Here is a 21,702-nt window from a genome sequence, read left to right as displayed (position 1 = left end):
GATGGTCGAACTCCGACAGGTTAGCACCACACATATCCAAACATATACACGTATACACATATACACACGATAGGTTAGCACCACACATATCCAACATATGCATGTATGCACACATATGCGTGAAAATGTTTTTAATATTTAACTTTTTTATTAGACTTGCAATCTCACTTTTTATTGTTTACTAATATTTCTTCATGTTAACCCTATCGCGTATACTATATTTTATGCACAGATAAACTGCAGAACTATTTTTATTAAATAAGTATTATTACGAGCTGACATGAAAGAAGCCGATAACAAAACTGTAATTTTTGATTTTTATATGATTTATATATGGAATTATAGCTAACGCGGTCCGTTTTTATAAGTACTTTAATCGTGGAAAAGGATTTATTGATCTGTATAGTCAATAAAAAGATATCCCAAAATAATAAAGTTGGTTCTGCCGTACCGACAGAACTAACTTTAGGATCCGACTAGGATCCCCTTAAGACATTACTTAAGACGGTCTTGAAATAAGAACGGACTATGAATACCGGCCATAGTCCGATCTTATATTTAAAATCGTCTTAAGTCCGAGCTTGAGATGCTACGCAGCCATTTGATTGGTTGAATGGGATCTTAAGTCAACCTCTGACCAGACTTAAGATGATCTTAAATGTAAGATCGGACTATGAATACCGGCCGATGTGCGCGGTGCGTTCGACTTTTAATCTTCAAGTGGCACCGCGTTACGTGGTCGGAATTCGGCGCGCGGAGTGGGGGGGCTGTGGTGGGGGGTGAGAGTGGGGGGACGCGCGCGCCGGTGCGCCGCGCACGTGAGAACGCGCGCAACCCCCCACTCTCACCCCCCACCACAGCCCCCTACTCCGCGCGCCGAATTCCGACCACGTGACGCGGCGCCACTTGAAGGTTAAAAGTCGAACGCACCGCGCACATCGACATCGACACGCGCTCTCTCTCTCTCTCTCGTCCCGTGTTGCGCGTTGCGCATAGAACCAAGTATTATTCAAGTGAAGATATCTCTCTCTTCATTCTGTGCCTGATGTTCATTTTAGCGTGATAATTTTTTATTGGTGCTCCGATCCGCGATATGTAATGTCTGAAAATCTATTGGTTCAGTGGAATTAGTGATTAGCCAATCAGGACAAAAGTAACTAGAGCTTGTGGAGCTCTATCATTTCGCGTATCTTCTATTTGAATTATTCTTAGCCATGGACGTAAGAATACCTGGACGGAACGTAAAGTACCCTTTTAGACGCGGGGAGTAGTTCCTGAGGGGTGAGAGGTCTACGGTTGTGTCCATTTTAGATGCCTCAGATTTAGCGTCTATTTTCACGTCGCACGACGTTAATCGAGACACACAGATTTGTATAGACATCTGTGTTGAGACATTATACACATTCACAACGATAACATTCCGTGAAATTATCCGCCGCCGCCATCTTAGATGCCTCATATCCGTGTCAATAGACATTTCATTCCCTTCACCCTTTGTGCTTCACCCCCGCAGTATTGCGTTCCGTCGAGGTATTCTTACGTCCATGTTCAACGCTCATTTTTAGCGTCAAAAGACGTCACGTGACCAAAAATAAAGATACCAATTCGTCAATTTTGGTCACGTCTTTTGACGCTAAAAATGAGCGTCGAGCGTCAGCATGAAAAGGCACCTTTAAAAACCTTGGGAAAAGAGGACGTAGCGACACTGTCTGGCAACTAAAATTGATTGGCCATCGCGAAGGTTGGAATTTCTAGTTCCTTTCGTTCTGATTGGTCGATCGACCGCTTGACTCGAACGAGCGGATTTTCGAACGCGATGTCGCGAGTCCTCGAGGACGAGTTCGAGAACACACAAATCGAAGTGAGAGGGAGCGAGAGAGAAAGGAAGAGATACATACGTTCTCGTCACACGTTAACCCTGCGATGCCGAGTTGATCGTTTAATTTCCCAGCATTTTTCGCTTGAAAATCGCTCGAAGCCCAATTAAAAAAAAAAAAAAAAAAACGGACCAGAGCGCCAGATATGGCCAGCAAAGTATGGCATACAGAATTGTGGAAGTCATGGGATAAGCACGGAAGAAATGATTTGTAAGTGTGGTGTTGTTTGGCGCGTCACCTGGTCGACGCGATCGACAGGGTGCCTTGCTGGTTCGCGAAAACACTTATCTCACTCCTGTTAACTCGCTCACTACTTGAAGACTTAATCTTGTCAATTCACGCATGTTTGCAGCCTCAAGCTAATCAAGCACAAATTTAAGGAAGGCAACGTACCAGGTAAATATACACATGAGTATATATATGTATATATGTATATATGTCCTTTATTAAAGGCGCCTCGAGCCTAAGCACGCTGCCGTTCTTCTCTTCACCATTGTTGCCTTTTAGCGGCAAACTTTACTTAGCTATCCGGTTCCTAAATGTGTATACGCGTATATTGTTTCGAAATTTTCTGCTAGTATCTTGCTTTATTTCTATTTCACTGTTTATGAATATTTTATATCTTTTGGACTGGAGAGCGAAGAAGGATAGTTTCTTTTTTTATGTTTCTTATTTTTTTTGTAAAAGCTCTCTTATTATTTTCTTTGTACCTTTAATTCCCTTTCCATATTGTCTATATATATATATTTTATATATAAATATATAAAATATGTAGTATTTTATATATTTTTTGGATCGGAGCGAGAGGATAATTCTCTGAAAATATCTGCAATCTTGATGCAATATGTTTTTGTTTTTAAGTTTAAAGTATTTTTTTTATATTTTTAATTTCCTTTCTATATTGTATTTTTATATATAAATATATAAAATATATATAATATTGTATAATAAAATATAAAATAAAATTGTAATAATATTATATAATAAAAATTTTATACCATGATTTTAAAATATTACAATGATAAATATTACAATATACATTTTTTTTATACATAATTTCCAAAGACAATAGATCAAGAATAAAATATATATAGTATAGTATATTTATTTTAAATTTTTATTGTAATTATCTCCATTGTATTGTACTGATTATATATATATATATATATTTATAATTGTGCATCTTTAATGTTCTATGTTATAAAAAAAATTTTACTTTTCTTTTTATAGAATGGAAGCGCGGATTATACGAATTGATATCAAATGGAATCCATGGAAATATAAAAAAGGACAGTGTGGTTCAGACATTAGGTGAACTTATGGTATGACAAAGTTCTTTTTACTATTTTAAGTTTTGTAAAGAATTATATTAAAGTTACAATCTGTTAAAATAAAATAATAATATGTATTAATGTAAAATAAAATTTATTTGTAGAATTTTGATGGTGCAATACCATCTGCAATAGTAGATATATTTACTTTAATTGATGCAGAAGCATATAATGAAGAGAGGAACAACTTTTATTATATTGTGAAAGAATCTGAAAAGGTATGTATATATCTTTGTCTTTTATTTTTAAGTATAATTATATGTCTTACTTTAAAAATACCATAAAATTAGTGAAAAGAGATATATTAACAAAGATATATATATATATCACAGTTTTTAAAATAGATTTATTATTTTAATTGAGCAAGAGTTTTGATATGTGGCACTTCAACTTCTTATATTTCCTTTGTTTCTCATAGTTTTTGACCGACAGAATATTGAAAGAACGTTTAGAAATTGAAACTTTGCAAGATGTAGGAACATTAAAAAACAAAAATTTTCAAACCAAGTTTATAAAAGTGAAGACAAAATTATAGTGAGTATTTTCACATCTATGTACACAAAAATTAGGTTTATTATGTGATAGACGATTTTTAAAGAAATACCCTACCCTATTTTCTTACAGTTATAAGCAGAGGAAGTTTAATTTATTTCGCGAAGAGAGCGAAGGTTACTCCAAGCTTATTGTAGAATTAAATCAAGAACATTCAGACAACGAGGTAGCCTCGACACTGGAAATCGTTAAATCTCTTATTGGTACAAACATCTTAATTCTTCTTGCTGATTACATATTAAATATTGTTTCAAAGAATTTCTGCGTTACACAAAAGGTGCAAGAAAAAGCAATAAGAATATAAAATATTGTCGTTGCAGGTTATTTTAATCTTGATCCTAATAGAGTACTTGACATCTTGCTGGAAACGTTTGAAAACCGACCGCAAGATGATGCTCTATTTATTCCCTTAATACGCTCGTACATGAGTGATCAACAGGTACTTTGCGAGGTGTTAGGATTCAAATATTGTTCCACCGTCAACGCTACGCCGTTCTCGCTGCAAAAGGTCACCGCGCTTATGCTGCAGCATGGCGTGATTAAGCTGGACGACATATTACCCTGGCTGGTGCCAGATGATAAAACTATCATATCAGATCACGAACAGGCGATGAAACAGGCCAAGGAATATGTGCGAAAATTGAGCGTGATCTCGACGAAGGACAAAGAGGACGTTGTGGAAGAGAAGGACAATCCACAAGTAGTAAGCAAACAAACATTTTTATTAATTACTCATTGTGTCGCAAATTTGAGTTTAGTTGAATATTATTTAATCCAAGAATGAGTCTCTGCTCAAAATTTATTAATTATTTGTGCACTAGTTTCTCTATAATTAAGCTTTCAAAATTGCAAATCCATGAAAACATAATGATTTGATTGTCGAAATATTGAATTTTATTTTAATGTAAATTAAATATATAGGATTCTATTTTTAAATTTGATAAAAAATTTAATTTTGCTCGAACAATTTTTCTAGTACAAATAATCAAGTAATAATGTTCAACTTTTTAAAATTTAATTTACTAAACTGAACTTGTTAACCAATGATTAATTATTATTACAATATTTTGTAGAAATACAATATTTTTTATTAGTTATTTGTCTAATAATTTTATATATTGCATAATTTCTCTTTCAATTTAAAGGACAAATATACGAACAATCAAAAATTTGTATTATGCGAAGCCCTTCTGGAAATTGGAGCTTGGGAAGTGGCACAAAGTTTATTCAATCGTTTGCCAGACTGTTGTTTCACGGATCAACGTCCCATAGCTTTAGCCTTGTGCAAAATGATTCAAGCTCTTATCGAACCTGTGTATAGAAAGTAAGTCATTAATATTTTTGTTCACATTTATCGCTTATTTTAAGAGAAGGCAACTTCTAGAAAAAAATCACATGCATAGCTGTTTTAATTTGTTTCGAGTCACAAGTTTTCACAATTTTTCCAGACATTGCATCGTTTCTCAGAAATTGCCGGGTCGCAAAATGCCACCCTTGAAAAGCGCTCTCGCACCACCGTTGATGCACAATCTGGAGGACATTCACGAGCATCTGCTGCCGATGCTGATCGTTCTCGGGCCGAATCTGCACCACGATCCAATTCTAATGTACAAGGTGATGAGGCTGTGTCACACCGTTATCAAGCACTGTCCCCTCGATGCGAGCAAGCAGCCGTTGAACAAGAACTGCCTGTATTACGACGTGTTGACGATCCTCGACGTCGCGCTGCTACCCTCGCTCTCCTTCATGGACTGTAACTGCTGCGTCGCTGAGGAACTGTGGAACATCCTCAAATATTATCCTTATCAAAATCGCTACTGTCTGTACGCGCGTTGGAAGAATGACACTCCGTTGCAGCACGCGGCGCTGCTGCGAAAACGGGCGGACGCCCAGAAGAAGATCAAGTCGATCATGAAACGCGTCAGCAAGGAGACGATCAAACCGGTCGGCCGATCCATAGGCAAACTTACGCATTCCTCGCCCGGTGTACTGTTCGATTATGTTCTCATACAGATCCAGTTGTACGACAATCTCATAGGTATATATATGGAGTACCTTAATAGAGCGTTACGTTCAAATTTAATTAAAGAAAAAACAATCACAACATATTTTATACATTTCAGGACCTGTGGTAGACTCTTTAAAATACTTGACAAATATTTCGTACGACGTGTTAGGATATTGTCTTGTGGAGGCATTGGCTGGTGCTGACAGAGACAGATTCAAACACGACGGCACCAGTATATCTTTATGGTTGCAATCTCTGGCTTCATTTTGCGGAGCGATATTCAAGAAATATAACATCGAATTAACAGGGTTGTTACAGTATGTAGCAAATCAACTTAAAGCTCAAAAGAGGTACGTTTCCCATATATAATTAAACATTAGGGATGGGATCAAGTTTTAATATATGTACTTAAAAAGGATTCGAATACTCGGAAGAAGTAATATTTCATATATTGTACTTGCGAAGAGTACTCGAATCTAGAACAATTATTACATATATTTATTTTTCGAGGTACTTATAGAAAGTTCGTACTTGTCTCGTCCAGTTTCGAGTCTACTTGAAAGTGATTTTTTTAAAAGTAAAATAAATCATAGAGAATTCGAAATCATACAAACAAATTTGAATCTACTTGTAAGATATTTAAGCCCATCGCTATTAAATACACACAAAATAAATTATTAAATCAATTCACCGCTGTATATATCATTCTAAAATCTGTTTGTAGCCTAGACCTACTGATATTAAAGGAAATAGTACAAAAGATGGCCGGTATCGAGGCAGCCGAAGAAATGACATCTGATCAATTAGATGCAATGGCGGGTGGAGATTTGTTAAAAAATGAGGTACAGATTCTGGCATTATCTGAATATATCTGTATAATATTATACGTAAAATTTTGCGGTACACAGATCAATAATAACATGTAAAAATATTATAAAATATTATATATTATTATATAATTTTCCTCAAGGCCGGTTACTTCAGTCAAGTCCGTAACACGAAAAAATCCTCGCAACGTTTGAAGGAAGCTCTCGCCGATCTCGCTGTCGCCTTATGCTTATTAATGGCACAGCAGAAACACTGCGTCGTTTACAGGGAGACGGACAAATCACACCTGAAACTTGTTGGCAAGTAGAACAGCGAAATAAAAATAAAATCTTTATTCTTATTTTCTTCTTATTTTAATTTTTGTCTTTCATATCCATAACAGGCAAGTTATACGATCAGTGCCAAGATACACTGGTACAATTTGGAACGTTCTTGGGATCGACCATGACAGTAGACGAATACGTGGAGCGACTGCCTTCGATCCACTCTATGCTCCAGGATAATCACATACACGCCGATGTTGCATTTTTTCTGGCGAGGCCAATGTTCGCTCATGCCATAAATGTAAGCGAGTCATTTACATGCTTATAAAGTTTAAATTTCTTACAATATTTCCTTGACCTAACAATTATAAGTATATTAGAGAATCACAGTGATTAATAAATCACTTTTTCAAATTGTATCCTAAAAATATTTATTACAAATATTGCTTAGAATTTTATTTGTCAATTTAACGCATATTTTTTTTTTCTATAATCTTGATTTTTTTTGTCTTTGAAGATAAAATATGATGCCCTTCGTAAAGCCGATCCGAATTACAAGAAAATGTCTACTGCTATGAAGCAATTGAAATATGCGGAGGCAGCGCAAGCTGTTATGGCACCTGTAGCTCAGTCAGTCAGGCCATTGCATCCACCAAAAGTATGGGAGGACATATCACCACAATTTTTAGTTACGTTTTGGTCCCTCTCGATGTGCGATTTGTACGTACCGATGGAAAGCTATCAAAGGGAAGTCAGCAAATTGAAGCAACTCGCGGCACAGACGGCTGATTCTAAAGATATGGTAAACGTAAAAATTATTGCAACAATTTAACATTATTACATTATAATACTATATGTGGCAAAAAGATTATTTAACTTAAGAAAACACTTTCCTCTTCTTTTCTCTTCTCTAATTTAAACTGGGAGTGACATTGTGTGATTTTTAGAATGTAAGCAAAGGAAAGAAGGAACAGGAAAGGTACACTACTCTTATTGAGAAGCTGCAAGACGAAAAGAAAAAGCAAGAGGAACATGTCGAAAAAGTCTTTGCGTACCTGAGGTAAAATATTGCTGCATATAATTCTTATACATAAGATTTATTGTTTCTTTACATTATATTCTTTCTTAAGACTTCAAACAATATTTTTGAAAAAGATTGTCACATTTTTTTATATAATTCTTAACATATAATATTAAATTTAATTATGTAATATATAATATACTATATAATTAATAATATATATTATATAATATTAATAATATGTAGTAATTATAAAATATAAATAATTTTTAAAATATAATTATCTATATAATTTATATATATATATATATACATAATTGTAATAATTGTTTAATAATTTTAATAATTATTTGATTGTCATTGACCTGTAGACAAGAGAAGGATACATGGTTTTTGTCACGAAGCGCCAAGTCTGCGAAGAACGAAACGATTACGCAATTTCTGCAGTTGTGCCTATTTCCCCGGTGTACATTCACAACTGTGGATGCCATGTACTGTGCGAAATTTGTACATACCATCCATTCCCTGAAAACTGCAAATTTTTCGACCCTGCTTTGCTACGATCGCGTAAGTCACTCCTTTCTAGTATCAATGATTTATGATCTTATCGGAGTGTAAATTATTCTGAAAAATTATATCTTAAAATTTCTTTCAAGAATATAATATTTTCATTTTTATAATATATCTTAATATACTGTACAAATTTGTAGTTTGTCAGATTTTATTATATAAATTATTTGACTTTTCAGCTCTTCTGTGATATTACATATTCAGTTACTTCATGCACAGAGAATGAAGCAAATCGATACGGTAGATTTTTGTGCGCCATGCTAGAGACTGTGATGAGGTGGCATTCTGAGAAAGCCATATTTGATAAGGTAACAATTAATTAACAAATTAACAAATTATTCTTTTTCTTAAGACTTAAAAAATATTTTTAAAAAGAAAAATAGTTATGTTTTTTTTTATATATAAATATGAATTCTAAGATATGTATTTGTTTTCTATTAATTTGAATGTTTCTTTGTCATAGGAATGCAGCAATTATCCTGGGTTTGTAACCAAGTTTCGCGTGAGCAATCAATTTTCTGAAGCAAATGATATGGTCGGATTTGAAAATTACAGACACGTGTGTCACAAATGGCATTACAAAATTACAAAGGTACTATCTTAGAAACATAATAATGCACATGTAACGTGTTATATCATTTATCTTCGATACAAAGTACTCTATTTGAATGCTGACAATAATTTAATCTTTCTTTTTTTTTAACAGGCTATTGTAGTATGCCTAGATTCTAAGGATTATGTTCAAATAAGAAATTCTCTGATAATATTGATCAAGATATTGCCGCATTTTCCTGTCCTGGCGAAACTCTCTCAGATTCTGGAGCGGAAAGTAGAGAAGGTGAGAGAGGAAGAGCGTGGTCAGCGTCAGGACTTGCATGTTCTGGCTACATCGTACAGTGGACAATTGAAGGCTAAAACTCCCAATATGATACGCGAATCGGACTTTCATCATGTGGGTGACAAGGTTTGTATCCTCGATAAATAGTTTATTTGCAGTGGAATATTAATATCAACTATCAAAAATGTATAACTTTTTCTTTTGTTAGTTTTTTGTTTGTGTTTCATATTTTATTCGTGTTTCTTTACATCATATTATTTTCTTTGCTAAATATAAAGTTTTTTACACAAAAATGGAAAATTTAGAAACTGTATAAAAAAATATATATCTTTGGAAAAATTACTGAAATTTATATCTTAAATTGTTTTGAAAATTTAAAAACTGTATATAAAAAATATCTTTTTTAATATTTCTGAGATTTATATTTTAAACTGTTTTGAGAAAAATATATTGAAAGATGTGTGTCTTTCTCTTTAATCTCTAATGGGAATTAAATTATTTTCTAAGAAATTATATTGTAAAAGTATTTGAGAGAACTATTGATTATATTCATGTGCGCAGACTGGAAAGACATCAGATACTACGAATAATGATACAAACGAAAAAGTTAGCAATGGAGTAGCAGCGAAAGAAAATAATGGAGACACTCGACCGGAAAAGGAAAATAAGGAGCAACGAGAAAAACGAAGTTCGTCCAATCAGGCGCATCAGTAAGTACAACAACTTAATAAGGTGCATACATTTATCGCATTGCACTGGAAAGCTTAATAAACACCTATCGTATCTCATTATATGTTTTATATGTTTTACATTTTATTATATATGTTTATATTGTATCAGAGAGTTTATTTTATAAATGTTTATAATATTTATAAACATTTAAGTACTAATTATTTATATGAATATTTATAAATATTTTATGAATATTTGATTATATATGCTTGAACTTCAACACATTTGCATACTCTTTGTCTTCAATGACTTTATTTATCTCAGTCTCAGGCGAGATGTTTATTTATCTCAGCCTCGGGAGAGATATTTATTTATTTTAGTCTCAGGAGAGATATAAATTATTAAAAAATAGCTACGCACAAAAATATCTTACAAATATATTTCAAACTGAATATTTTCTAAAATTTAATCATTCACTGTACAGCAATATCAATTCTTTAAATAGTGAAAACTCTGAAAAATTCAGAAAGAAGGAAGATAATAAAGACGTTTCGGAAGCAAAAGAGAAATATATTAAAAAAGAAGAAGTAAAAGATGATGAGGGATTAGACAAAAAGGAACGCAAATATTATAAGGTAGGTATATGTTAATAAGATGTATATGTTAATGCAAAATGCTATATTATGTTTTTCATAGAATAAGCCATTAAAGAATTGCATGCAAAATAGCTTTAAACTAAAAATAATAAATTTTACTGTAACATATTATTAACATATTGTTCAATACTTGTATAAACATACTCAAAACTTCATGTTTATTATTATATTATATGTTCATTATTATTACTCGTAATTCAAGGTTTTGCCTTTTTTCAATTAATTTATAATGTATAATTTTAATATAAATTTTTAGGAAGAGCATTATTATAGCAGTGGTATAGACAATTTAGACCGAGATCTTTCCAGTGTGTCAAATAGTAGCGCTAGTTCAGGACCTACGCAAGAAGGTCCTGAGAGAGGTTTGTATTATAATTAATATAGTAATCAAATACTTGATATATTAATGAATATATATTTCTAAATTATACAATAACTATATATATATAATTTTTTTTATTTCTTTGATATATTCTTTAAAAATATTTTTCATTTCTTTCATACACATGTATATTCTAATATAATTTATACTAGTTTCAGATACAAAGAGGAGAAAAGTAGAGAGTACCCCGAAGGTGATTATAGAATCTATATTGTATATTATAATCTCTCTTTTTGTTTTTTTTTTTGCATAAATATTTTTGTATCTAGCAGGAAGGGAGGCGTGCAGAAGCTGTCCTCGATAAAAAAGAACGTTCCAGCAAAGGAAAAACGCGTGACGAACAGAAGGAGCAGCGTAGGGAAAAGAAACAGGGACGAAAAAGGGTAATTATCGTTTCATTAATTTGTACAATCATCTACTATTATATAGTATATCTATTGTTAAATAAATTGTTATAATAATAATGTAGGATCGGACGGAAGAATCTATGGTTATTACCGAACAAAAGCGAAGAAAAGATGATGAAAGAGGTCTGTAACCATTTTTAATTCTTGTTACACAAAAAGAATAAATGTATAAGTCGATATATCAGAAAAAAATATTTGGAATAAATATATTAAAATATGAATATATTTTTGTCTCCAGCCAAAGGTACGCATCAGAACGGTGACATTCCCGAACATAGAGAGAAGCATCATTACAGTAAGGTCAGTAGCATTAATCAGTATTTTTTATAATAACACTATAGCAACAGTTAATAATCGATCATTCATTTTCTGTTTTATAACAAATCTTGATCTTTTTTCGGTTAATTCTTCTACATTTTCTATGAACAATTATTTTTGCTTAAATTAAATATATAATTATAATTATACAATTAAAATACGTTTTATAATTTACGTTTATATAAATTTTTTAACGTTTTTATTATAAATTATATTAATAATTATTAAATATATTAATTATTACTTACTAAAAGTTTTAAAGTATTAATTATTATAGAATTAAATTATATTTTTTATTTTTAAATTCTCTTATTATTCTTGTACATAAAATACTAGAATTTCAAGAGTTCATATAATTTTTTTTCAGATTTCTAGATATACAATATATTATTTTAAGTTTATAAGAGAGTACTCTTTTTTTTTTAAAGGACTATATAAAGTAAATACTTAAAAGAGAAATATACAGTATAATCAAATGGTTAACTAGATGAAAATGTGTTAGACAAAAAAATACTCAAAATCTGCATTTGCGAAAGTTATTTTTCAAGTATATAGAAAAATATATTTTCCTTGCAATTCTCTTTTTCTCTCTTCATATTCTGTGAAATATGCACATTTTCAACTTTATATGCATACTTTTAAAAATTATTACATATCGTATGTCATGCAATTCCTCGCGTAAAATTTGCAAATTTTTTTCTGTAGTACTTTATCACCAATTCGTCTATTTTATTTAAAAAAAGAGAAAAACTAAGTCATTTCTTAACAATTTTCCATTACTTGACTTCTCATAGTTGATAAAGACGTCTACTACAAGTACTTTAAAAGGACGAAATGGACGGCTATAGCAAAAAACAAGAAAAAAATATAGGTGTCAAATATTCTTAATGTCGCAAGAAATCATGGCATTCGGGAGATTCATTCAAGAATATATTTTCAGGAAAAGTCTCCATACGCAAAGGATCGTCCTCACGAACGCGAAGGACGCGAAAGCCGTGACAAACAATATCCTTTTCTATATTTAATATTAAACACAGAACTGTGTTTGTAGCAATGTTACAAATATTATTTTTTTACAACAAAGATTATTTTGCATAATAATATTCGCAATTGGATATATTAAACATTGCAACTAATTAAGTGTTAAAATAACTCACATATCACATGTACATAGAGTGAATCGTACAATTATTGAGTTGCAGATCATTTCCTTTATTTCTATATATGTTACTTTTATATATAACTAATAAATATTCAACGTGTCTATTAACACGATTTACCAATAAATATATAATAAGTTATGTTTCTCATTAATTGCACTTTTTTATTGGTTGTAGATGATTATAATATTTGGCAATAATTTAACACTTAATTAACTTATATAAATGTTTGAATATTTTTTTTGCATATACATAGTGAGATTTGTAATTTACATATGATTCGAACTTTCTATATATGTAATATATTTTATCTCCTTTTTTCTTTTTTTGTAGTAATTTTTATTATCTTCTTTTTTGGAAGAAAAAATCCTTAACTGCTCAATAACTGTATGATTTATCTTGTGCACGAAAAAGCACAAATGCTCGGTATAATCCTTAATTCAGGTGCACCAGAAGAAGTTCAGACCCAAAGCGAAGATGATGTACAACAATCGAAGGGAGCTCGACTTAACATTTTTTATGCTATGTTTGATGTTGCATGTAATAAATCGTAGAATTCGAAATAAAGCAAAAAAAAGATAGTGGATAATTTGTATATTAATGTTTTAAAAACATCCAATTTTATAGAAAATAAATTATCTTAAATGTCCGATACTTTTTGGTATACATATTTTTCAATTCGTTTTCTTCTTTCGAGGATTGAGGAGAAATCACACGAGTGCATATGCTGCGATATACAAATGTAAGTGCGCAAAGTACATTTGCAATGTCAATTGTGCGCGTATATATATAATTTTTTATTTATCGTTTTATATATATATATATATATAAAATGATAAATAAATAATTATATATAAGATGTATATGTAATAACGATAAATAAATAAATTAATTAATTTTATACAAATATCTTAGAATATTCTATTCCGGCTACGAAGAGGTGTCGATGAGGCTGTGAAAATATTTATCAGCTTTCGCGGTCTCCTCTTCCAAGCGTTTTAGTCGCATCTTCGCGTCCTGCAGAAGATTCTCCGCGGAACTGCACTCGCTGACGACCGCTTCATCCGTGTTGATAGTTTTAGTCGGTCTCTCGATGCCAATCGAACGCGCCACCTCCAGTTGGCGAGCCAACTGGAGGCTGCGCAGCGTGATCTCCTCGATCCTCGATCGTTGCTCCTGTACGAGGCTCGTCAATTCTAGGTTCTCCCGTTGCAGAATTCTGCATTCGTCTATTATCGCGCGGCTTTCCAGATCCGTTTGCACGTGAATGTCCCTAACATTGTTTTGTGCGCACTGGCTTGACGTGCCTTGTTGCGGCATCTCCTTCTGCATCTTGACGAGCTCTCGTTGCAGCTTCTTCAAACCGCCCTCGAATTTTTTGTAACTATCCCGTTCTCTCTGCAATCTGTAAACAAAAAATTATTTGAGATATATAAATTTCTCAATGAAATGAATGACTAACTTGAAAAATAATTTTTTTTATTTATATCATGCTGAGATATATAAATTTCTCAATGAATGATTAATATGAAACATTTTTTTATTTATATAATGCTGAGTACCTGTTGGCTTCTTGTGTTAAGAAATTCTGTTTCATAGATAGCTCCATCTCCTTCCGCACGATGCATTGTGCATTGCTGTCTTTCTTTTCATTCAGCTGCTTCTCTTTCAGCATCAAAGATTGCATTAAATTCTAAGTACATAAACAGAAAAAAAGAATAGTTATGTATTCATATATTATTGATATATTTGTAGAAATATATTTATATATTATTTTCTATTAAAATCCGAAATTTTTTTCAATAAAAATTATAACATTCAATAGTCTATAATAAAATAAAAGATGAAAAAAAGGGGAGTCAACTTTTTATATTAATAAAATATTTGATAATAGAATCTATCATGAAATAATGATGAATGTAGGATATCTTGTATTAAATACATATGTAATTGAAGAGATATATTTTACCTGAGCTTCTGCCATTTTTATATTTAACGAACCAAGCTGATGTTTTATAACAGCGGCTTGTTGTTTTAATTTGTCTTCCTTCATCCTCAATTCATTATCGTACAGTTGTTTCTGTTGTATAATCTTTTTCCTCGCTGCACGCATTTTCATTGCATCTGCAAAGCTTGCTTCTAGAGGTAAATTAGCTTGCGTCTTTTTGTCATACAAGGAACTTTTACTTGAAGCCTGAGTGTTGACCATGAGCAATGAAGCTATGGAGCTTAGAATAGACAGCAATAGCGGTGCTTCAGTATTCATGTAATTCGATATGATATATTGGCCTTCGGGTTTGCACGGATCAATGCCTAATGTTTCTAGAGTATGCACTATGTAATCGCTTTGCAACTTATTGCTATAACCACCTCTGTCATTGTCATTAGAACGCTGTTGTGGTACGCTGTTACAAAAGTTCACCAAAAGTGGTACTTCACTGGCAAATATCGACAAAGTGAAGGAATAATTGTGGCTGAATAGATATTCAGCTATTAACATGTCGTAAACATATTGTTTCGCTGATTTTGCCTCTCTACTTTTACACAGCGTTAGATCCTTATGCTTCAAAGCATTCACCAAGTTTTGACGGAGGTGTGTTCTGATGTTAGATATAATTCCACATTTTTCAAACCTGGACAGAAAGTAAAATAGACAGTTTATGATACGAATATAAAATATAGAATTGTTTATACACCACACAAGTTGTATATTAAATATATAAATAGATCAGTAAATTATAGTTACAAATTGTAATACGTTACAGAGAATTTAATAGACTTTTGTTGACATTAAACGTAAAAATCGTTTTTGAGGAAATATTGCAAAAATATATATAATAAATAACCTCGATAATAATTTTTCAAATGTTTTTTATCCCAAGATTAAATATAATATACTATTTGTACACAGTTTACATGTTTACCATGTATACACAGTGAAGTAATAATCACCATCCATGTTGATTAAATAAAAAAATACACGTAACGCGATTGATTGATAGTTGTGTGATCAAACGAACGTAAACACACAGCACACAGGACGCTCAAAATTATTAATATAGTACCCGCCATTTTCAATCGATAAATATGGGAATTACGTTATCGGCTGTTTTCATGTTATTTTACAAGGAGCTTTCCAACAAGGACACAGTGTGGCGCAGTGTGTCATTTTTTCAATATACCAGTGAACAACACAGATAGAACTGTGTCCTTGGTGGAAAGCTCCCACAGGTGTTTCTTTGCGCAGCTTCTCTGCAAAGTTTATTTTTGAGATCGGGTCAAATAATGGACCACAAATTATTGATCGGGTCAAATAATGGACCACAAATTATTGATCATTTCAACATTGAAGTCCATTAATGGTGTATGAGCAATCCCTACTTTGGGTCAAACAGCCAAAAAGAAAGAATAAAGAAAGAAAAAAGAAAGAAAAGCTCCCACAGATCGTTGATAAAGGTAATATTTTTGTTTAATATCGAATGAAGTGAACAATATATCGTAAATAGGATAAATTGTGCTGTGATAAGAGATTTTTTAAATTTCTTTATTATATAAACAAAATATATGTCTTCCTATATATAATAATCAAATAAAAATAATAAAATAAATTTTAATTCATAAAATTTGAGATTTAATTTATATATAAAGATTCAATTCCAATTTTTCAGTTCAAAAATTAAATAAAAAATTAAATATTGAAAATTGAATCAGAAATTAAACTGATAGAAAAAGAGATTACACTTTGAATACTCTCATATTTTATTGTTGCATCGTTGCAAAATAATATATATATATGATATATTTACAGTTTTATATTTCTATAAATAATTTATAATTATTTATATGACTATCACATTCTATTACTCTGCAATAAATATATAAACTCTATTAATTATCTAATCCGATTTATCTCTATATTACACAAACTAAAATATTTTTTCATTTTATCTTTTTAAATAAAGTAATTTTAATTGATTATAATGACATTTTTGTAGTTAAAATGACGTGTGAAATACAACATTATTTGAATACTTTTTGCTTAAATGTACATATATATTTTTGTTATGTTTCTAATTAAAATTATCTGAATAATATTAGGTTTTTGATATATATATATATATATATATATATATATACACTTTGAATCTCATATTTTATTGTTGCATCGTTACAAAATAATACATATGTGATATATTTACAGTTTTATATTCTATAAATAATCTATAATTATTTATGACTGTCACATACTATTACTTTGCAATAAATATAAGCTCTCTATTAATTATACTTATCTAACTCGATTTATATATCTCTTTTACACAAACTAAAATTTATATTTGCTTATTTTATCTTTTTAAATAAAGTAATTTTAATCAATTATAAATGACATTTTTGTAGTTAAAATGACGTATGAAATATAATATTATTTGAATACTTTTCGCTTAAATACATAATATATTTTGATTATGTTTCTAATTAAAATTATCTGAATAATATATTATTATAGGTTTGATATATATCTTTTTAATCTCGAAAACTTCATTAATTTATTAAAATTACTAAAAAAAAATTAAGTAAAAATTAACTATAAAAAAAATTAAATTAAAAATGCAAATTTTAATTTCTTCAGTATCAAAATTAATGCAGCTATTGCAACTATTTCTTTGACAATAATGATGACGAGTTATTATCAAACTCTAAAATATATCACATATTTTATTACAAGATATTTGATTGATCATTCCGAAAATATATCGAATTTATATTTAGCATTTGCGGTTGTGTTTTTGGTATGAGGAGAGGAGGGAGCAGTTGATGAATATTAAATGTAAAAGTCTTTTAATGGAGAGGCTCTGTAGAGAGGAAGATGAGAAGGGGAGGGCGAAAGAGAGAGGGAGGACCGATATAGAGAACGGGTAAAATAGATTCATTAGCACGACATCAGTGCAGCTGCGGCCAAGCCGAAACCTCCAGGCTCTATATGTATATATATTCTCGGCTTCCGTGGTTTCCGGCGAGTAATTATTGCCCGAGAAACCAGTGTTGCGCCCAAAATCTCTCCCTGTCTCTTTCTCTTTCTCGCACGCCGAAAGGACGATGAAGATGAACCTCTGCTGAAAGGGGTTCGGGGAGGAGAGGGCTAAAACGACAACAAAAGAACGTCGATTTTCTTCGTTCTGAAGAGCGATGAGCCGATTAACCTTTCATGATTGCGTGTTCGTCGAATTTCAGGTCGGCCTCTATGATATAAATGATACTTAAGTATATAATCGCCCTCTCTTCCGAAGATATTATTACTGATTAAAAATATCGGCTTGCTTGGCAAAATATATTCTGTCTTTGTGAAAAATTATGAGAGGGATTGATGTATTATGTATATAGATTTATGTTGCTCGTTACGAGATATTTAGAACACATTTAATTAAAAAAGAATCTTTTAACACAATAAACAACTCTGCTCTTTCTGAAGCTTTTACTCTTTCGCTATTTATATAGTTTTTCTATCGTGTCTTCTTGCTTATTGTTTCTCACTGTATAGTAATTACTAATTGTTTACTTGTGCAATTCTTTTCTTCAGAAATTTTGTTACGTTATTCTTGTGTCTATATACATACATATATGCTATGCTTCTTTATTTTATGCTTATTTTATGCTCATCTCCCTTTGTCTGTGTGCTGCCAAATAATGTATTGTTTTTTGTTAGTGTAAAACTAAATCTCACTTCGTCTACACTTTTATAAATTAGAAATATCTGATGCTAATCTTCAGAAGATTCCCCTCTTAAGATAAGATCCTTTTGGTGCCTATTTTAAAATAGAGGGTATTCTAAAGATAAGTGGAAAAGATTCTTGTAAAATGAAAATACAATTTTTCCAATGTTCGATTTAATAATAAAAAAATTAAATAAGTTTAAAGGTGGAGGAATTCAACATACATATAATATATATAGATTGATATCGCTGGTATCGTGACTAATTATGCTACGCGACCAACTAAGGGTTAACAACGTCGGCAGGGGCGAAAGAGGCAGAATCCGAAAGACCCTCCCCTCACCCCCTCGTGTCTATGGTTGGGTTTTGGTCGACGGTCAACCTATAGGCGTGCGGCAACGTGTACCGGGAACGATTCGCGCGCGGTGCGGCTAGCTGATTAATTAGAACCCTACCTCTGCACTCTCCTCTCTCTCTTTCTCTTTCGCTCTCTCTCTCGGCGGGCCATCGTCAAGGGAACTCGATGTAATTACGAGCATCGAGAGCGCACGCTGCGTAGCCTGGGAGGGGGTGAGGGATGAGGGTGAGCAGGAGGATGAGATAGGGAGGAGTGATGCAAAATGACTGCGCGGGTTGGCCGCCACCGCGGGGGGTGGCACCGAAAAGCACAGTGATTCACGTGTAGCGCAGTTATACCGACTGTGGACGGAATGGTCGGGATATGGACGGACGGATGGTTTAGGATGGTTCAGGATGGTCGGGAAAATCCCCCGGCACCGGAGAGAGAAGGCGGTGGAGTTCGACAAACTGGATTCATTACGCTGCGGAAGGAGATGTGCAATGGCGGGAAGAAAGAGGGGGAGGGTGGGAGGTGGATGGGAAGAGAGGATGTGGAAGTGGAGAGAAAGAGGGATGCAAAAGGGGGATGGCGGATAGCGCATCTCCGCTAAACGTGAAGGGGTTAAAATGTTCTCCAGGTTCGATCGCGATCTTTCGACCGCTATTGGATTTATTTTTTTTTTTTTCTTTTGTGGGAAGAAAGTTTGTTTCCGAAGGTACATATAGGATGATGTCCGAAATATCGTATTGTTTTATCCCGTCTCATCTCATTTTTTAAAAATAATTCTGCTGATAATTTTGCATACTGATTCTTAAGCAGTTGAAGCTTAATTCTGCTGTGAAAGATGAAGATGATATGGAAAAATTTGATATCTCAATGATTTGTAAATTATACTTTGTGACACACACGTGGAAAAGAATTAAAAAATAACGTAAAATATATATAATTTAATTGGAATAAACGGCAAATTAATTGTTGAAGTATTTTGAAATGTTTTGCGTGAGAAACTCTGCGAGGAGCAATATCTTAACCGCAACCACATCCTGAGTATTGCCGAGGAAATTTCCGGTTAATTTGCTTCCTATTGAGCTGGCCAGTTCCTTGGGTTCGTTACCCATCTCTTTAAAATGTCTATCTTTCTCCCCATCCCCTCGATTGATCTCCATCTCCCTCTGTCTCTCTATATTTCTTCCTCTATATATCTTTCCACTTCCTTTTCCGATTCAACCCTTCTACGGTCTTTATTCGCGTCTCTTATTCCTAACATCAGTGTCTCTATTATGATTTTCGATGCTTCTATTTTCGATTCTTTCGTAAAAACCGTCTGAAAAAAAATCGTCTATTGTCCTTAGCCCTTTATGCACTTTTCTGTTTTGATATTTAGATATATTAGATTTCAAAAGTTATAGTTATTGAGATAAAAAATCTCTCTTAATTAAATCATATAAAAAAATGAATTATTATAATTTTATTATTTTACTTTCTTCAATTTCTTTCTTTATTTGAAATTATTAAATTTCCAAAACTTTCCCTATGTGTTCTTGTAGTTGAAATTATTATTATTAATTTCAAAAGATTAGTTTTTTAGCAGAAACCCAGAAAAGATCTATATATAAATATACAGAATTATATATAAAATATGTCCATATATAAGTTTTTATTCTCTTGTATAATCTCTGCCTATATATTCATACAGAATGAATAATAAAAAGAAAATAATGAGAAAAATTGCCTATATGTAATACATATAAAAAGACAAAAATTGTCGATATATATGAATAATTTTTTCTCATTTCTTCAAATATCTCACTTTTTCTACGACTTTTTTTAAAGAAAGTTTTTCAAGGTATATATAGCGAGAACTATTAAACAATTTCGTCAAAGTCTTTTGCGCTCGCGAAAATCATCGATTACGTAATAATTAATCAATTAAAAATCGCACGCGAAAGAAGATCTGCTACTTCGGGAAGCCGCATATTATTATGTCCGTCGATGATGGTCTCTCATCGTTCAGATCCGCTTTAAGTGATTACTGCACATTTCCATACACGCGGGGTGGAGAACGCCGAAGAACGGAAACAATGTATCCCCGGAACAAACGGCTCGGATATCGCGCATTGTGCTCCCTGATATCGCGGCGATTCGCTAAACAAAACGGCCACTGGTTCGCCACTCCTCTTCCTTCCCCACACCGAAACATTTTCCCGCCATCGAACGGGAGAGGGACGTTCCTCTCTCTGAGTAACAACCCTCCTGCATCCGTTTCTTCCGTTCACCAACCGCGGAATGAATGGCATTCGTTATAATGCGCGCAAATAACAACGATGAGCGACACACAATAAGATGCGCTTTCACATCGGTGAACCGTAAAGCTTCGCATTAGAAGGCTTTATATGTCATCATTTTATTGAGATCGAGATTGCGTTACGATTGATAATAATCTTGTTGCATCCATAATATTGCAATTAAGTATTAATTGATCACTTGCTGATTGACAAAGATCAATGCATCACACACAATTAAAATACAATTAATATTTTAACACATAAAACGAATTAATTTTTTATCACGCAAAAATATATGTCTAGATATAACTCATCTATAAATAATCCTTGATAAAGAAATAAGAAATCTTAATTTTTTTATTTTTTTTATTATTTTTCTTGCACCTAGAGATTATACAAGAAAACAAAAAATAACACATGTGAACATATTTATATATAATTATACACATAAAATATATAAATCTTTTTTTCTCTCTGATATAT

The 21,702-nt window shown here is 32.2% G+C and overlaps 3 protein-coding genes across 10 annotated transcripts in view; 2 read left to right on the top strand and 1 right to left on the bottom strand.

Annotated features, from left to right (window-relative positions):
• The first annotated feature begins 1,856 nt into the window (after positions 1–1,856).
• On the top strand, positions 1,857–13,509 carry Tho2 (THO complex subunit 2-like protein). Of its 5 annotated transcripts, none has more exons than XM_083039236.1 (28): positions 1,857–2,087; positions 2,230–2,273; positions 3,108–3,199; positions 3,313–3,426; positions 3,627–3,742; positions 3,833–3,963; positions 4,081–4,463; positions 4,906–5,084; positions 5,209–5,798; positions 5,884–6,118; positions 6,493–6,610; positions 6,739–6,895; positions 6,979–7,160; positions 7,377–7,661; positions 7,807–7,919; positions 8,252–8,447; positions 8,630–8,758; positions 8,914–9,042; positions 9,157–9,414; positions 9,850–9,998; positions 10,445–10,595; positions 10,873–10,978; positions 11,151–11,191; positions 11,268–11,381; positions 11,468–11,528; positions 11,644–11,705; positions 12,664–12,728; positions 13,291–13,423. In XM_083039236.1, the coding sequence occupies exons 1-28, from the start codon at positions 2,023–2,025 to the stop codon at positions 13,313–13,315; spliced, it is 4,290 nt and encodes a 1,429-aa protein (XP_082895362.1). In that variant the 5' UTR covers positions 1,857–2,022; the 3' UTR covers positions 13,316–13,423. The 5 variants fall into 5 exon arrangements, with proteins under 5 accessions (XP_082895362.1, XP_082895364.1, XP_082895361.1 ...); XM_083039238.1 differs by having other exon boundaries at positions 1,858–2,087; positions 10,466–10,595; positions 13,334–13,509; XM_083039235.1 differs by having other exon boundaries at positions 1,858–2,087; positions 11,271–11,381; positions 13,334–13,509.
• Positions 13,510–13,699: 190 nt separating this feature from the next.
• LOC145936749 (uncharacterized) overlaps positions 13,700–21,702 on the bottom strand; it is a 23,053-nt gene continuing 15,050 nt past the window's right edge. The window contains exons 1-4 of one of the 4 annotated variants that reach the window (XM_083039240.1): positions 15,808–15,981; positions 14,853–15,516; positions 14,446–14,576; positions 13,700–14,288 (exon numbers count right to left, since the gene is read on the bottom strand). In XM_083039240.1, the coding sequence (XP_082895366.1) occupies positions 13,814–14,288; positions 14,446–14,576; positions 14,853–15,516; positions 15,808–15,842 (1,305 nt within the window). In that variant the 5' untranslated portion in view covers positions 15,843–15,981 and the 3' untranslated portion in view covers positions 13,700–13,813. Of the gene's footprint in view, positions 14,289–14,445; positions 14,577–14,852; positions 15,517–15,729; positions 15,982–21,702 lie in introns of those variants that run through there. The other 3 variants (XM_083039242.1, XM_083039241.1, XM_083039243.1) reach the window with 3 other exon arrangements.
• Positions 16,156–21,702, top strand: part of Ppt1 (Palmitoyl-protein thioesterase 1) — a 22,120-nt gene continuing 16,573 nt past the window's right edge. The window contains exon 1 of the mRNA XM_083039246.1: positions 16,156–16,339. The gene's annotated coding sequence lies outside the window, so the exon portion shown is untranslated. The remainder of the gene's footprint in view (positions 16,340–21,702) is intronic.

This window comes from Prenolepis imparis, unplaced genomic scaffold (assembly GCF_030444845.1).
Source record: "Prenolepis imparis isolate NDT839.2.m4 unplaced genomic scaffold, iyPreImpa1.0 SCAF_5, whole genome shotgun sequence".
NCBI lineage: Eukaryota > Metazoa > Arthropoda > Insecta > Hymenoptera > Formicidae > Prenolepis > Prenolepis imparis.
The sequence above is the reverse complement of the archived record's forward strand: the minus strand, read 5'-3'. Positions and strand labels throughout refer to the sequence as shown.